Raw genomic sequence first — 17,302 nt, forward strand, 5'->3', positions numbered from 1 at the left:
TGAATTTCTTACATTTCTGAGAAGTCAGTGCGTGACTGGTAATACCCTCAGTATTTTGACTGAAGCTGGTGAGATGTTAGTGTGTGTGTGAGGTTCATCATGTGAGCATACATTAGATTTAGATCATGAGAGCTGTCAGGACTAAAGCAGATACATGGAATCATGTATGTTCTGTTACTACTGAGATTGACTGTAAGAATTCTGGACTAGTATCATGTTCTACTCTGTAGCTACAAGAAATATATTTGACTTTTGGGTAGTCAATATAATGTATTTTTTATGATCTTGGGCGTACAGTGCTTTTGCTTTAGTAAATCACACCTGTACTTGTGTACACGAAAGATGATTGTATGATAAAGGTACTGTACTGAATTGAATTTTGCTGTAGCTTTAATTCTGTTCGAGAAATCTTGTGCCATTAACTAACCTTGACATGATTACCAACAAAGAGAAAAGACCCTCAGCCTTGAGAATTGCACAAGCCGAGAAGTAGAATATTACATGTATGTGAACATTCTGGAAATGCAAATGGTATGTTTGTCTGTATGTATGATTATGATAGTGTATACATGCATGCTTGCATTTATGCATTTATTGTATACATGTATAATATATGTATGTCTGTGTGCTGCACCAGACTTTGAGTTGCTCAGTTATACATATAAAGAGATGTAGTATGCAAGCCTTATTACCTGCTACAATGAATCCATTTGGGTGCATGCTGTGAAGCTACACGTAGCAAGGAACTTTCATGTTTCAAGGAGTGAATCGATGTTAGAAAGGTTCGCCTGATGTGCCATTAGATTTGCGTCCTCCTATTTTCCAGGTATCGTCAAGAAGAACATGCAAGCAGCGTGGACACTAGAGGGAGTGGTTCTCCCTAGCAACAAGAGGAAGACCCGCACGACGCTTTCGGCACGAATGAGGTTTGTAGCATTGCCATGTTGCATCTCGGCAGTAGCCTATCGTGTGTTATCTTGCACGTTTACTGGAACCTCTTCCTTCAAAGTTTATGTGTCTGTTTTGCAACCCTGAAATTTAGATTGCTTTCAAACACAAGTATATTGTAGATGTAGGCAATTCAGACCTTTCCTCAGAATGATAAAACTAGAAACTTCTTTATGGTAGAAGGAGAAACAGTACTATAGATTTCCAGTAAATATTTGCTCCCCCCAAATAATCCAACTGCTGTTCTTGGTATAAAAGTGAAGCACCTTGTCGACTGATATGAGGTTATTTGTTTTTTATTATGCCTCCGCAACGAAGTGGCCGGAGGCATTATGTTTTCGGGTCGTCCGTCCGTCCGTCCGTCCGTCCGTCCGTCCGTCCGTCCGTACGTCCGTACGTCCGTCCGTCCCGTTTTGTTTTTGTCGATATCTCAAGAACCGTGTGGTGGTTTTACATCAAACTTGGTATGAGGGTATATCCTTGGGGGATAATACTTTGTGTGGATTTTAGGGTCACGGGGTCAAAGGTCAAAGGTCACAGGTTATTTTGTGAAAAAAAAAAATTGAAATTTCATGTTTTTCTCCATATCTCGCAAATGGTTCAAGGTATCTTCATGGAACTTAGTATATATGCTTGTACCGATGGGCAGTGATTATTCAGGGAAGTTGGGGTCATGGGTCAAAGGTCAGGGGGTCAAAGTTCAAGGTCAACTCCTCAAAATATCACTACTTTCCTTAAAATGCAATATGCCGGAAGGTTTTTTTTTTTTTTTTTAAACTTGATGTATGGCTTGTATTACCCAATATATATTTTTGGGGAAGTTTCTTGCCAAAAGGTCAAAGGTCAAAGGGTCAAAGGTAAAGTGAAAGTGCTAAATTGCACTTTTTCCTCCATATCTCGAAAGTAACTCAAGGTATCATCGTGAAACTTACATATTTATGCATGTTCTACCAAACAGTGATTCTCTGTGGAACTGTGAGGTCAAAGGTCAAAGACCAGGTTTAGATAATGCTGTTTTCCCATTTGATACTGAAATTATACTTTTTCTCAATACCTTGAAAATTACTAAATGCATAAACTTATAAAAGGGTCAAAAGTCAAGTAAAAATCATCAGTTCCCCAAATACCTGCACTCTGACATTTTAATCATTCATCCAATTGAACCTAGTTCTAGGAAAGTGAACATTCAGCACATTTGTGTCAAACCTGTCATTTTAATATTTTGCCAATTGTGTGAAACTGTCATCACACATTGTCAAGACATTGTACTATAGACCTATTAGGAGAACCATGCATTATGGTGGAGGCATATCAGTAGCCGTAGCGATATATCTAGTTTGTTTTTTTTTTTTTTCAAAGTCTCAGGTATATTAGGGTAAGATTTCATACACGATGTTGGAAGATTATTATTCTTCAACAATGTAAAATGCCATGATGTTAGAAAAGGGATAGCCAATCTAAAGCACTGCTTCTTCTTGTTGTTGTTGTTCATTTTCCATCTGTGAAGATGGCTGGATAGCCCATATTCAGCTACTTAAGCTGGTCTTCCATGGGGTCCAGTTGGATGTGGGGTGGGACCACTTCACTGGGTTAGACACCCTGCTCTTTGCGATGAATGAATGAAGCGGGATCTTTTACGTGCATGAGCTGTGACTCTCTCATACACGGGACCTCCATTTTATGTCCTATCCGAGGGACAGAGTGTTTTGCCTCTTGCTAGAGGGGACGGTATGTTTACACACAACATTGCTCAGTCCAGACTCGGGTTCGAACCCGGGCCGCGTGATCGTGAGGCAGACGCGCTACCGACTGAGCCAACTCACCACCATTATGTGAATCTTTTCTCTTTTATTTCTTCAACGTTGTATTTATACTTTCTTTTTCTTATGTAATCATGAAATCATTGTATCTTGTCATTATGATCACATTTATTGTAATGATTGTAGATTGAGAAAAAGATTGAAATGAATTAAATATTATAGCAAAATATTTTACTGTACATTTTATGTCAAATACAATAAATCAATGGGGACACTAATGCCGCAGGTTGTATTCATGTAGCTACATATTATTCTCTTGTATATGTAGCAAAGTGTTCATGCCAATGCCTTGCCTGTAAAATGATATTACACATATTATGCAAATAAAAGCAAGAGAAGGTGACAGTTACTCTATATCAGTGCCTATTCAATGCAACTAGAATTGTACACTGTATGCATGTCTTTATATATATATGTCTTTTGTGCGTTTCCTTAGGAACATGCTGCCATCAAACATGAGGCGTGTCATGGTGTTTGCCAATGGTGACTCATCGGAGTCCCACGAAGTGGTTGCCAACGTGGGCCAACTCAACCAGGTGAATTTTGTCTCTTTTTGAAGATCTGGCTTCCAGGGTAGACTTTGTTGAAAGAACTCACCCGTGCATGCATTCAGATTGTCTAGTCTGCTTTATTTGCATAAGGGTGCAGTGTCATTTTTTCCCCTTTTTTTTTGTACCTGTTTTTGAAAAGAATAGGGAAGACACAGAGAATGAAGTTTGTGGAGTTTGGATCCCAGGTTGCTGGTGGAGTGATATGTGGTGGAACTACTTTCATTGAAGCTTATGTTTACTCTCTTGTTTCACCCAACCTCCCCCCCCCCCCCCCCCAATAAGAACGAAGAAAAAAGAATGTTTTTAGATCATACATTTTGTGAGTTGTATCATTCAGTCAATGCTCATTGTAGGTTGTAAAAAGATTAAATATTATAATTGAATGGCATTTTCTCACTTTCATTAAAAGCTGTATATATATATATATATATATATATATATATATATACTTTTTTTTTTTATTAACTCTGTCCTGCTTCAGTTTCTGGACTCCTGTACCAGCAAGCTCAACCTCACCAGCCCTGCCAGGTTCATATACAGGTGGGATGGGCAGAAGATTGAAGACTTGGAAGAAAGTAAGTTGTGTAAACGCACCTCTGTATTGTGCTTAGCATTGATTAATTCTATCATACTTCATTATCTGTTTAATTCTGTTCTGTTTCAATATTTGACAAGCAGGACAAATTGTGCTGCAATATTTCTGTGAAGTTTATCTTTGTGGGTGAGCTCACCTGATATTTCCTTACTTTGTGCCTCATCCCCCCCCCCCCCAAACTCCACCATGGATGTATACATTTGTAACTTTAAAGTTGTGTATGCAAAAAGATTCAATGAACTTGTCACGGAAAGCTAGTTGATAATATGTAACCTCCACATGTTTGTATTAATGTAACTACACATTTCTTTGTGTCAACAATGTTGTGTTTACTATGATAAAAGTGTTTTATTCTTATTGTTAAAGCAATTATTGTAATTGCTGTATCTGTAGTTTTTATTCTAATTTTATAATTGAATGCCATTCACTCTTGTCTGGTATACCATGGAAAAATGTAATTCAACGATGAGTTCAGCTAAGTAGTGTTATTTCAGTAAAAGCTTTTAATTATTTTGTTCTCTTGTCCAAACAGTACCCAAACTGGACTCATGTCTGCAGAGCAGCACAACACCCATCTATGGCCCAGTTTGGATATCGAAGGGGGAGAGGTTCAGTGCCCTCTCTGCTACAAGTAAGTGGCCTGTACAGCAGTATTTGTAATAGTACCTTAAACTTCTCTATACGCCATATATATCACAGAATCTTTATTTTCTTGAGTCAGGTGCTCTTTGTAAAAATATCAACTAGCACGTGGGCTGTGAATATCTGCTTCATTTGAATGATCTTGGAATCACATTAAAAATACATTGTAGTATTACAATGTAGCAATACTCAATGCTTTTTCGTAAGTTAATGTCATTTTGGTTTTCGATGCAGGATCACTGATTTACTTTGTGAAAATGAGTGATACAAATTTCTTCCTCTGTTGCCATACTCCATAATCTCAAACTTAACCACCTTGTCAGGAAATTCAGATTCACACAAAAATTAGACTCGCTAAATACAATGGGGTATACAGTAATTTTAGTGTGCATTCTATTTATCACTGGAAGTGTTCTGATACACAATTTACTAATTGGTTTTGGATCTTTTTAGGTTGTTGTCAGTGTGGCAGATTTTTATGAGTGTATTGTTACTGTATGTGTTTGGTGTCAAGTCTTATAACTTTTATTTTTCTTTCAATAGGTGTGATATGGTGTTGGTGATAGTTATGTGTGCTGTGTGAATCCTGCATATGAGTATGTATACATTGTATTCTGAACTCAGTGTTTGCCACATTTGCATGCCCATTTCTGTTGACAGCTTGCCAACTTAGCATAGTCTGCTAAAATGAACAACTGCGCACAAACAGATCTGAAGATAACAACCTTCCACAGTATACTGAAAGATCATAGCCATGATGTTGTCGAATTTATGTCACGGCAAAGCTTGCAATTTTCTCTACAACTGTGCAACGCTTCTAGCAGAAACACTTCTATGAAAAGTTACTTGGCTGTGAAAACACAGATTGCTTTCAAAATGCACTCATGCGATGCAGTCTCAGAATAATGTTGGACACAGGTACAAATGTAGTTTACAGTGTGGCATGCAAAGAGGTAAACAATCAACCGCGTATGGGGAGTGCTGGATTTGACAGCTTAGTGGGATGTATTTCTTCCGCGTATTGCTGACAAAAGGAATACTGTCTCTTGGTGATCATCTTACCAGCATTGGAAATGAAGTGTTAAACCACTTCTGTGCCAGGATCAATTGACAGTGCATGCAATGCTATGTGATTCTCTGTGCCAATCGACACTCAAACCACGCAGAGGGTTAAGTAGAATTACATTTTCTTGCCCTGCCAGATTTCATGAAGGAAATTGTGAAGATCTGCAAGCAGCAGGTGAAGCTGAACAGGGCCAGACTGAGGGAGCTGCAGCAAGGGGAGGCAGCGGCTGAGGAGAGGGGCAACGCTGGGGAGGCAGCAGTCATGCAGAGAGAAGCCAAACAGGTGTGCATTAGATATTAATCTTTTTATACAGTGATGGTGAATTCTGTAATCTGATTGGTCAATCAACCATGCAATATATCCCATATTGCATGAATGCGGTTATTGCCCTTGTTGTATTTCATGTTTTGCATTAATGCGTGCATCACAGCTGCACGTGTGTGTGCATTTGTGCTTGCATATAATGTGATTGGGAAGGAGGTAGTTACTGTTGAGTCAGTGATAACCTTTCTGTGTTGGCTTGTGTTTTCCCACAGGTTGAAGAACAGATTGCTGAGTTGCAGGAAGCTCAACTGAAGATGGAAGATGTGATCGACTCCATAAGTGACAAGACTGCAGAGGAAATGGTGAGATTCTTTAATGAAAGGCTGAAATTATAGTACTCCTCAATGAACCAGTGACAAAAAGAAAGCAAAAAGCAAAACAGATAAAAAAAAAAGAACAACCAAACAAAGTATAAGCATTTTTCCGATATAATGATTATGCCTAATCTCAGGACAAATTTGGGAAAAGAAACTTGTACAGAGTATTACATGTACATACTGTAAAAGTGACAATTTTCACATGAGTACATCATGATGTATTTTTTCTTGCTCAGTTGTGTAAAATTGAGTTTTGCTTGTTTTTAATTCTGTGGAATCGAATTGATGAAATGTTATTACATCTTACAAGCAAAAGTATTCACACACACTTTTATTTTTGAACCAGTTTTGTGTCGCACAATATGCATGGAAAATGCTTTACAGCAATTATTTTCACTTTTACAGCATCCAGCCCTTTTGATTTCAAATTGTTAAATTGATTAAAATCACAAGCAAAAATCAATTTGAGTTGTTGAAAAATTATCATTTGAAGATGAGCATAGCTCTCTTACAGGGGTAAACAAATGTGGGATTATATTTGATTGATGCTCTTGGTAGGCATTGCTTGTTTACATTTGTCATTAAATATGAAAAAAAAAACACAAATGCATTGTGGTTGAAATTCAAAGGTCAGCTTGTGTAATTCACACAAGATCCATCTAATGAAATTGTTCTCATGAAGCTTAGAGCCATATTTTCAGCATTTTTTAAGTGAGTTGAGCCAATAGTTGTATGCTTACTTGCTAAATCTAAATGGGTTTAATCGTGATTACAGCTACTGCAGTGATAAGTACAATTGTAAGAAGTCATCCAGAAATTGATGGACATTGGAAGAAAGTGCAGAATGGGTATTTCACCTACCGGTACTTTGAAAACCACTTACCATTTTAAATATACTTTTTGTTCCTATGTAATCAGTCGGAGGGTCACTCTTTCAAGCTGAAGCACATGAAGGCGCTAGACTCTTCACACAGGCTGGTGGGACAACAGGGTCTCAAACTCAAGGTAGGATGAATACGCCAGTACCATTTCAGGAGCCTGGCTCCAGAGGCTGCACGTTGCAACACTCTTAACACTCTAAACAGTGTTTAGAGCATTTTCTTCGTGTATGCCATAAGCACTGTCTGATGTGGAAGTCAGCCCCTTTCAAAGTAACTGTGACAACTAGATGAACCCCATCATGGCCAAAGAAAAAAACAACAACACCCAACTAAAACAATAGAACTGTTCATGCACCCTTTAAAAATCCAAAGCCAAAACCTAATCTCCTGTTCCTTTTGCTTCTGAGAATGAACCTACGTTGTATCTTGAAAGTTGTATTAAAATCCGTTCAAAAATGTTAGTTATACCGGCAATGCTATTAAAACAGACAAACAAACCAACAAAGAATCAAACACTGGCGAGAACATAACCTCAGCATAGGGAGCAAAAGCAGCAAAGACACAATGGCTATGACAGACGGCACACAAGTTAGTGTTTTGGTGTGATTTTATACCATGCAAACTCTGTGGCCACAGTATGTCTATGAGAACCCGAGCTATCCATGGAAGAATGGCAATGTAGGATAACATTTAATGAAACTGGATGAAGTTTGACTATCGTGGTGTATGTAAGCACTCGGTAATACTAATATTCCACCAGATCTTTGAGTGATATAATTGTGTGGACTGAAAGGCAACTGTGACCGATTTGAGAGAACCTCTGTGGCAGGAGTCGGGGAGCCACATACATCCCAGTCCAATTTTGTCAGCAGCAAAATGCTCATCACTTGTGTCTCCTGCTATGCCATCTCCCGTCAGGTGTTTGAAAATGGCCGCAATGACGGCGAGGAGACGGTCTTCTTCAACCTGAAGGAAGCATCCAAGGGTATCCAGGGTGACAAGACTATTCTCATGCAGAGGGTGAGTGTCTGGGTGTCTTTGCACATTCTGTCAAAGTCTTTTTATTCCTTCTCTTTATCTGTGTGTGCTGTTGCATCACATAGAAGATGCAGTTCCTCCACTCTGTGCATTTGTGTTTGTATGAGCTTGCATTTGTTATGTACTTACCTTTGAACCAAAAGTGCAATTGTGCAATAAAATAGTATTTTTTGGTTGGTCTCTTACTTGTAAGTAAATTTGTATTCATAGTTATTGTAGGTCCCATCCATGCTCAATCACTTGATGCATCTCACTTCTCTTTAACTCTTGATGTGCCTCATTCGCACGTCCGACTCAAACTTTGCATATTCTGCTCAAATGCACAAATCCGCCCAAACTGATCAATACATCGCCAAATGCCACAGTACAATGAAAGCGTTCCTCACGCTTCCATTCCTGTTACAAATAGCTTGCATTTTATGTTGTGATTGACCAACAAGCTGTGTTCCTTACTGGATTTGCGTGTAAATTCTAAGTTTCTATCACTGTTTTGTATACAAAAGTTATGCCTTTACAGTAATTCAGCTACTAGTCATTTGAAAGAAAAACAGTCATAAGATTTGTCATACAATTTACGTCAAAGCAAAGCTTGGCATTTTCTCTCCAACTTTACTCACTATATGTCTAGTTTAACAAAAATCTATAGAAGTGACATAGATTTGAAAAACAATGTTTTTGCAAAGCATGACAACATTGGTGTCTCAGCATAATGTGGCACACAGGAGGTTTCCACCATGGCACATGAAGAGTTAAAAAAGAAGAAGATAACAGTCGATAATTTAAGAACTCACATTTGTAAGAGAGAAAGAGTATACTAATGATTAAAGGGTCTTTGCAATCCAAATGTATGTTGACCTCTATTGATGCCTTTTGGTCCGTATGTAACGTATCACTGAATGCCTCATGAAAATATGCATCATATACTTTTAATCATTTCTCTTAATTTCGTATGCACCATGTAAAGCCCACCTTAAAAAAAATCCTCCAGACCATCTTTATTTGTATTATGTACAGCTGTGACATCATTCTCCTGTAACACTGCAGGTGAACAATAGACACAGTCATGTGTCTTACCATTCATAGCCATAATACTACCTTCACTTACTCACAACTGCATCTCATGGTGATTTTTAAGCAAATATTTCTGGCAAATTTTTGGCATGGCGATAAATGGTAATTTGATTATCTTTGTTTGATATTTAGCGAAAATTCATCACTTTTCAATGGATTGCCTAATTTTCCTCAAACTTCGGTGCTTTGTTTGAATAATTTTGCACTGACTCAAGCCACATTTTGGGTTTCATTCCCCTTTATTGAGATACATATCGCCATTTGTGTACTCTTTGTGAATTACCCAATCACAGTTACTGGATACTATTACTCGCTGGGTGCAGCCAGAGCAGAACACGACTGCACTCAGCACCATCGTGACCAAGATTTTCGACAACAGGGGCCGGGAGATCGGCGACGTCTATGATCTCAAGAACGACCAGAAGGTCTGGGTGTCGTTTGGCGAGCCGTATAGAGACCCTCATGGTGAGCCAGAGGAAGAGGTTATTTGTAGTACTTAAATCAAGCTGCATGAGATAATTACAGTAGAACCTTGTTATAAAGAGGTCTGTTATGACAAAACCCTCTTACAACAAAGTGATTTTGCAGGTCCCAGCCCTTGATATATCTTTGCTTTTGTATTCTGAGCCCCGTTTTATCAAAAGATAAAATCGATTTTAAATTTCCTTACCACACAGGCTGCCATAGACTTACAGTTGAGACCAACTTTATAATGAATTTCATATCTTCATAAAACAGGGCCCAGGTATAGTGAAAAAGCTGATTTTGTAATAGGGAAATTGGAAATGGTTTTTAGATCCTCATTATGGCAAGGTGTCCCTGTAATTTTAAAGTCCACCTCACAAAGTTTGCTGTTTCTATGTGGAGATACATTGTACAATGTCATGTATGTTGCCCAGTACCTTTCCACCAAGTTATGGTGCTCAAAATCGTAGTACCATTCAATCATCAACTCTGGCAACTGGAATAAAAACTGCCCCTTTAAGTATGCGCTTTCTTTTCTTGTAGGTAGGAGTCACTTTAGCCAGGCTACCACACATTCTGAATGTAACCTTAAACATTAAGTTTCTATAGAATATTTATGTAATGCACTGAGTTGAGTGAAGACTGGTGAGCTTTTTTGTTGATTGGTATTTGGAATCAAATACAGGAGATATAGTTAGGCAGTTTTGATGAATTGATATTCAAATAGATGGATAGATAGATAGATAGATAACAGATGGATGGATAGATAGGCAGAAAGCAAAGATGAGGAATGGGAATAGAGAGAGTGAGATGGAGAGTGATAAAAGGAGAGATTGCGGAGGAGGAAGAGAAAAGTAATGATTTACCACTGTATGGTTGTTTCAGAATGTACTGTGCACTTATCCACTTTTATATCTTCTTCATAACAGTGTACTGCCTACAGCTGGTTCTGGACAAGGCAGTCGGGTACAAGGATTTCAGCCAGGCCTACGGGGAGCCCAACAGGGTGGTGGTCCGCGAACCTCTCCTGGCAGAACAGCTGCCGGAAGGAGCCGAAAAGTGAGAAAAGAGAACGTGATAAAGTTGCTATTGACGACAACAATATGATAATGATATCACTGTGGTACTACTGATGGCAGCGACAATGGCACTGCAGATATTTTTATGCATTTTGCGCAGTGTCAAATTAGTGTGAATACAAAGTGTGTAAATGTTTTACTTATTGCATAGGTGACTTCTGTTATAAAGATGTTCTCAGGACTGGCTGTTTTCTTTCGGTATATTGAAATTTTGTTGTAGCCGGACAATAAAATGTGTAAAGGTATAATTTATGTATCTGTGAATGTATTCAGTCATCCAGGTAAAGTAGATCATGAAACGTCGCTACTCCAAAATACAAGTACATTGTAAGTCCAGTTGACTAGATTTACTGATATAGTTCATGACATAAAGGTATAAAGAAAAAAACAACAACTTTGGGTTTGAACTTTCACTTTGCTGTAACAGGAGTTTCGTTATAACTGTGTTTGTTAAAACGGGATTACTCTGTTTGGCTATTTGTAGTTTCCTTCATGTTAGCTAGTGCTGTAGCATGTAATATCTACCAGATACCTTTTTTTTTTTTTTTTTTTTTTTTACAGTAAAGACTGCCAAACCCTTAACCACCATGCCAGCAGTGAGCTATTTGAAGTTGTTGCTCTATTGTTGTGACCATCCACAGCAATAAAAACATGCAAAATACACTTTACCCAGCTGACCACAAAAAAGATTTATCCTGCAAAAATTTCAGCTTTTACAGTACTGGCCAGATTCATCCCACAAAAGTAAAAACATGCAAAATTCATCAAAATGCTAAGTCAAAATTAATCCCCAGAAATATTAATCTTGCAAAAAACTTGCTTTTACACGACTGGCCAGAATCATTTCTGGAACGTAAAGACGTGTGAAATTTACCTAAGTACAGTTGAACCTCTCTTTCAATACTTTATACATGTACATATACATACACATGTACTGATGTAGCCCATTGTAGTACCACATGTAGTAATGTGTATACTGCAACCTTTTCATTGTTACATTTGGGGACAGGTGTTGAAATGTCTGGAGGTAAGCAATTTGGAAGGAAATTTGATGTAATGTATGTTAATCATGTTGGAAGTAATATGTAATTCATGTGTGTTTGGGTAGGAGTTGTCAAGGAGTTGGGAATCCCCCTTTCCTCCCGTAATTATCAAAAAAAAAAATCACGGCGAGATTGCGTCCGTATAATAGAGAGATCCGGATAAAGGGAGGCCGGATAAGAGAGGTTCAACTGTACCAGATGGAGCCCCCCCCCCCCCCCCCCCAAAAAAAAAAACAAAAAAATCTCCGCTTTTACAGTACTGACTAGAATCATTCTATCATGGCACTTTGCTGGCCAAACCATTTTGATTATTCCAGACATACTTCGTGGATGGTGCGAGACTGCTACCCAGAAGAGGCCTTCCAGGAAATCAACGAGGACACTCCCCTTGAAGTCGGGGAAAAGGTCAAGGCGGACATGAGGTCACATGACCTACACTATGATGCCCACTTCCTTCAGCATGAGGTGAGTTGTTGCAGGAGGCGAAGAGGGAAAGGGTTAAGTCTGAAGGAATCAGTGTATGCATAATTTTTTATTTTTTATTTTATTTTAACCTTTTAGAGAACCTTACATGTTATTGCATTCTTATGAACATTCAATTTGTGAGCTTCCTCTCTGAATGGTTATGTTGCCAGTTGTGAATGTGTACATTATTGTTATTATTGTCGTTATTGTGTACATCTCAGTCTATGTGTAATTCACTTTGACAGAACTTTTCGTCAAGAAAGGGGTTGATGCTGTAATCAGTAAAAGGGCATTTTGTGACGTAATTAGATCATGAAACCATTCTTATGTAGTGCATGATACCTATGATAAGGTCTCTATGTGCATATAGAGACTAATACAGTTGCCAAAATCTGTAGGCTTGACCCTAATCAGGCCGGGCTTTTTCGGCTGTGCTAAAAATGGAGGGGATGGATTCTGAATTTATCAGGGTGTTATGAGTTTCATGACACAGCACTGTTTTCCACAGAAAATGTACACGAAATCACAAAATTGTACCCGTTTTGTAGTGACATGCAGTTACAAAAATGGGCATGGCTTCGTAAAAGTATGCGTGGACATTGCAAATTTGGTCTCTAAAGTTGCGTGAGATTTGAAAAACAGAAAGTCAAGAATCCTCATGATGAGGCCTTCTCGCGTTACAGAATTATAGCGCGAATCTTAGAGGGGGCGGATTCTACCCCCCTCCCCTTGCCCTTTTACGGTTAAAGTGATATGTTCCGAGTATTTAATGTCCATATAACATGGCATGCAAGAAAACAGTATGCCGTGCACATTAATTTTACAGCTGGATGTTCACAGACAATTTTTTGTTGTTGTCATTCTGTTTCTTTCAGGATGATGAGAGCCTGCTCCTACTGCCGGAAATTTCAGTACAGGAAAAGCAGAAGCCAAGCAAAGTGTGGCCGGCCAGGGCACAGGCCTGGTGCATCAATAAAGTAAGTACAGTCCGACCTCTCTTATCCGACCTCCCTTTATCCGGATCTCTATATTATCCGGACACGGATCTCGCAGTGATTTTTTTTTTCAGTCTATTAATTACAGGGAAAAGGGGGATTTCAAACTCAAACAAAATTCCTACACAAACTCACATGAATTACATATCATTCCCAACATAATGAATATACATTCACATCAAATTTTCAACTAAATAACATACATTCAGAGATTCACTACCCCCAAATCACCACAAGCACATGTAGTGGACAGAAAACTTTTCACTAAGTCAGGGCACAGTACAAATTATCAGAGAATTCTGAGCACAGACCAGCTGACGAAGAGGTGACACGTTCACGCAAAATTGATTTCAGTTTGGTAAAAAAAAAAGGAGACCTGTAATTGGTATAATTTTGCGCTGATTAAGTAAAGAAAGAGTTTCTGTGTACACTACCTGCAATAGGTTACATGTAGCTGCCATATTGGGTAGGCAGCTTTGTGTATTAAAAATTGAGTCTCCTATATCCGGACAAATCCCTTATCCAGATGAGTGCCGGTCCTGACTTGTCCGAATAAAAGAGGTTTTTGTAATATCACAGCAATAAATGATTAGTACACAACAGAATCTCATGATTGACACTTCTATCAGTTGTTCATGCAATGGTTTATACCGGCATGGGAAAAGAACTTCAGTTGGTTATGAAGAGATATAAGTATGCATATTTCTCCCTCTTTTAGAAACACCCAGAAAAAAATGTAACTGAATTTTGAAAATAACACTTGACTTTCATGCTCAAATTGGCTAGTTTTTGGGAGTTATTTTTCATTTTGTGCAGAAATAATGAATTTGACCTGTTCCATCTATTCTTTCTCCAATGTAAGATATGCAGTGAATTTCAGAGTTGTTAATTTGATTGTGGCAAGGTGATTATTTCTGCAGCAAAAGTTTTCCAGAATTGATAATCAGCAAGAAGATGGTACATAGATTCATAAAGTAACTAGAAAAGCACTGTGAGAGTGCAGACCTCCACAAACAGCTCATTTCCACCCATACATGTATGGAAAAAATCACCCTATTTCCCAATGATTTAAGAAGCCTTTCTAGTGTCTCATAGTCAACCTCATCAGCTTCCTGCAGTACCTTGAGCGCGATCTCAGTGCGTGTATGCACACCTCAGATGCATGCAGCTTGTAATGCCTAGTTGTTGGCCATATTTAAATTGATCACATCCAAGATTTAGTCACCTGTTACTTGCATCATTATCAACTTTTTATAAAAGTTTCATCCAAATACTTTTTCAACTTTTTGAGTTATTGTGCAAACAGACAGACAGACAAATCTATGCCTGCAAAAATGTGACCTTCTTGGTGGAAGTACATGGTGAACATGAATGACATTTGATTATTTTCCCATATAATTATAGACTGGCTCATAATCCTACAAGCAAAATGTATCACAATGTTAACAGATGCATGTGATTTAAAAAACAAACAAACCACAAACATTTGATAGAATCTGTTTGACCAATCATTTGTTGTCAGGACGGTCAAATCTACTGCAAGGCTCACCCCAAGCTAGCCCTGACCCTGATGGTCAACCGGAGCCAGGACTGGGACGTCTCGCTGACTTTCCCTGATGGGTCAACCCAGGCCCTGGGTGTCCCCGTTTGTATGATGGAGAAGTAAGTCTATCCCCCCCCCCCCCTTATCTGTAAATCCTTTAGTTAGTGATTCTATCTTTCTCATTTGTATTTTGTTTTGTTTTGTACTTTATTTCAAATATCTAGGGACGTCTTGGGGTAATTATCAGACTTTTTGTGTCCTAGAATATCAATTCAAACCCTTTCTGTGCCCAGGCACTCAGCTTCACTTGCCAAGTTTTTTTCATCAGCATTCAGTAATCCCTCCAATCTTGACGTAGTTGTATGTTCGCAAGCCCATTCATGAGTAGCAATGTTGCCAACCAGTCCAACTGGAAGGAATAAGGTGACCCTTGATAGATGTTGGGGGATTAGGTAAATCTATATTCTTTGACAAATATGTTTGATTATTAAAAGGCGTCTTTGCCAATTGGCGGAAGAAAGTCCTCTAGCAGGTGAGCCATTTGGCAAATGTAGCACATTGAGAGTTAAAGGCATTGTTTACCATTTGCAGATGAAACAAAAACCACAGCTTTAGTGCTTCAAAAGTGTTCTGAAATATGAGTTAGGGATAGAAACAACCACTGTGTTAAAAAAGTTAATCAGTATAATCAATGCTAAGTATTGTATAATATGCAAAATATGAACAATAGTTATAATAAAATTGTTTTTAGACTAACCCGTCTACAGTTATGGTGTTTTTAGACTAACCCGTCTACAGTTATGGTTTAATGAGAAAAACAGTGATATCTCCCTAATATTTCAGGCTTTATTGCAAATTTTTTATATGGTAAGATGTTTTGTGATACAACTGACCTGCACATGCATCAAATGTGATAACTCAAATCTTTTTTTTTTCTTTTTAAATCACTGCTCCCAATGGTAAACAATACCTTTAAGCCAGGTATGATGGCATTGTCAGTGATAGATTCTGTTTCTGATATGGTGCCTTCCCACCATTATATGGTGCTCTGTATATCCCCAGTCCTGCCATGTGAACAAGGAGCTACAGTAAGTTATCCCCTCTGCTCTTTGAGCAGCGTTCAAACCAAATCATCGCTAAATAGCTCACACGTGCTCTATCCATCCAAAATAATGTAAGGTTTCCTTTCTGGTACTGTACCTACGTTATGTACTTGTATTTCTGCATAAGAGTTATATGTAGAGAGGGAACTGTTTAGGGAGAAAGTGATTTAGTCAAGCACACTACACAGTGTACACCTTAGTGGTGTTTGTGATTAAAACATCCTTCATTTCTGTTCTCCAGGGAGGATGGTGAGTACAGACAGCAGTGGGACTTCCTGAGCGACGGAAGGATAGCTAACAAGGTGAGTGTAAGATTTCCAGTGTATTCGTAAGCTTTCCTGGAAGGAGGTCACTGTGGCCAGGCATCGTCTGTGGCAACAGTGGCCATCTTGCAGCGAGTTGACCTGTTAGTTTCCATATATGTGACCCGCTACAACAAAAGAATCCTAAAGTCGCTGATGGCTGAGCAGAGAAAAATCGAATTTAAAGTCAGACCATCAAAACCAGTCAGAACTATTGGGTTTCTGTTTTTTGCCTAATTTTGTAATCTAATGTATCATCTATCATCTGCCAAAATTTTTAAGCTAAATGATCAAAGGAAAGGCAAGAAATCAGCGTTTTTCTGGCCCCGTGATTTTCCGACTTTCAACGGAACAGAAACGTGTCCGAAGATTTGGATTTTGCACCGCAGCTAGACTCCACCCCTAGCAACGAGGAAATGATCTTATTGGTCAGGGCGTGGCATCCTGGTTACTGATTGGTCGTGCGTAGACCGCTGGCGCTAAGCTTGAATGAACATTGTGGAGGTTGCTAAGAGCATACCTACTATTGTCAAGCGGTGAAAACTGTCTTGCCTCCCCTTGATCATGATAGCGTCGGAAGGAAAACTTTGAAGGCGGTTTTCTCAAAACGCTGATTTCCTAAACCTTTCGATATGCGCTAATAAAATCATTGATATCTCTGCAACAGAGTACTTTTATGATTCGTGTTATATATAAAATTATAGTGGAAGAGCGAGGGAATAATATCATGTCATTTTCAGAAAATTGTCCCTCCCCGACTTTCGAATCTTTTTGTTATAGCGTGTCACATATGTTCTACTATGTTCAAACTGATGCATTGTCATGATTCATGGAATTGGCTTCTTCATATGGCACAATGTGCCTGGTTGATCCCATTTGCTGACTATAGTGACCTGAGTCCTCATTGTACGCACAATTTTCTTGTCAGGGTAGGTAGGTGGACCACTTCACCGGGTTAGCACCCCTCCTCTTTGCGATGAATGGATTATTAATAAAGTGGGATCTTTTATGTGCGTGATTCGTGACTAACTCACACACGGGAACTTTAATGTCC

At 38.7% G+C, this 17,302-nt stretch overlaps 1 protein-coding gene across 1 annotated transcript in view; it reads left to right on the forward strand.

The window, feature by feature from the left end:
- LOC140235650 (doublecortin domain-containing protein 1-like) overlaps positions 1–17,302 on the forward strand; it is a 53,186-nt gene that overhangs the window by 11,402 nt on the left and 24,482 nt on the right. The window contains exons 6-19 of the mRNA XM_072315658.1: positions 827–926; positions 3,205–3,304; positions 3,801–3,894; positions 4,447–4,545; positions 5,759–5,904; positions 6,159–6,248; positions 7,182–7,268; positions 8,063–8,164; positions 9,547–9,718; positions 10,648–10,777; positions 12,158–12,305; positions 13,181–13,282; positions 14,823–14,962; positions 16,188–16,248. Of these exons, the coding sequence (XP_072171759.1) occupies positions 827–926; positions 3,205–3,304; positions 3,801–3,894; positions 4,447–4,545; positions 5,759–5,904; positions 6,159–6,248; positions 7,182–7,268; positions 8,063–8,164; positions 9,547–9,718; positions 10,648–10,777; positions 12,158–12,305; positions 13,181–13,282; positions 14,823–14,962; positions 16,188–16,248 (1,571 nt within the window). The remainder of the gene's footprint in view (positions 1–826; positions 927–3,204; positions 3,305–3,800; positions 3,895–4,446; positions 4,546–5,758; positions 5,905–6,158; positions 6,249–7,181; positions 7,269–8,062; positions 8,165–9,546; positions 9,719–10,647; positions 10,778–12,157; positions 12,306–13,180; positions 13,283–14,822; positions 14,963–16,187; positions 16,249–17,302) is intronic.

The sequence above is a fragment of the Diadema setosum genome, chromosome 12 (assembly GCF_964275005.1).
Source record: "Diadema setosum chromosome 12, eeDiaSeto1, whole genome shotgun sequence".
Taxonomy (NCBI): Eukaryota; Metazoa; Echinodermata; class Echinoidea; order Diadematoida; family Diadematidae; genus Diadema; species Diadema setosum.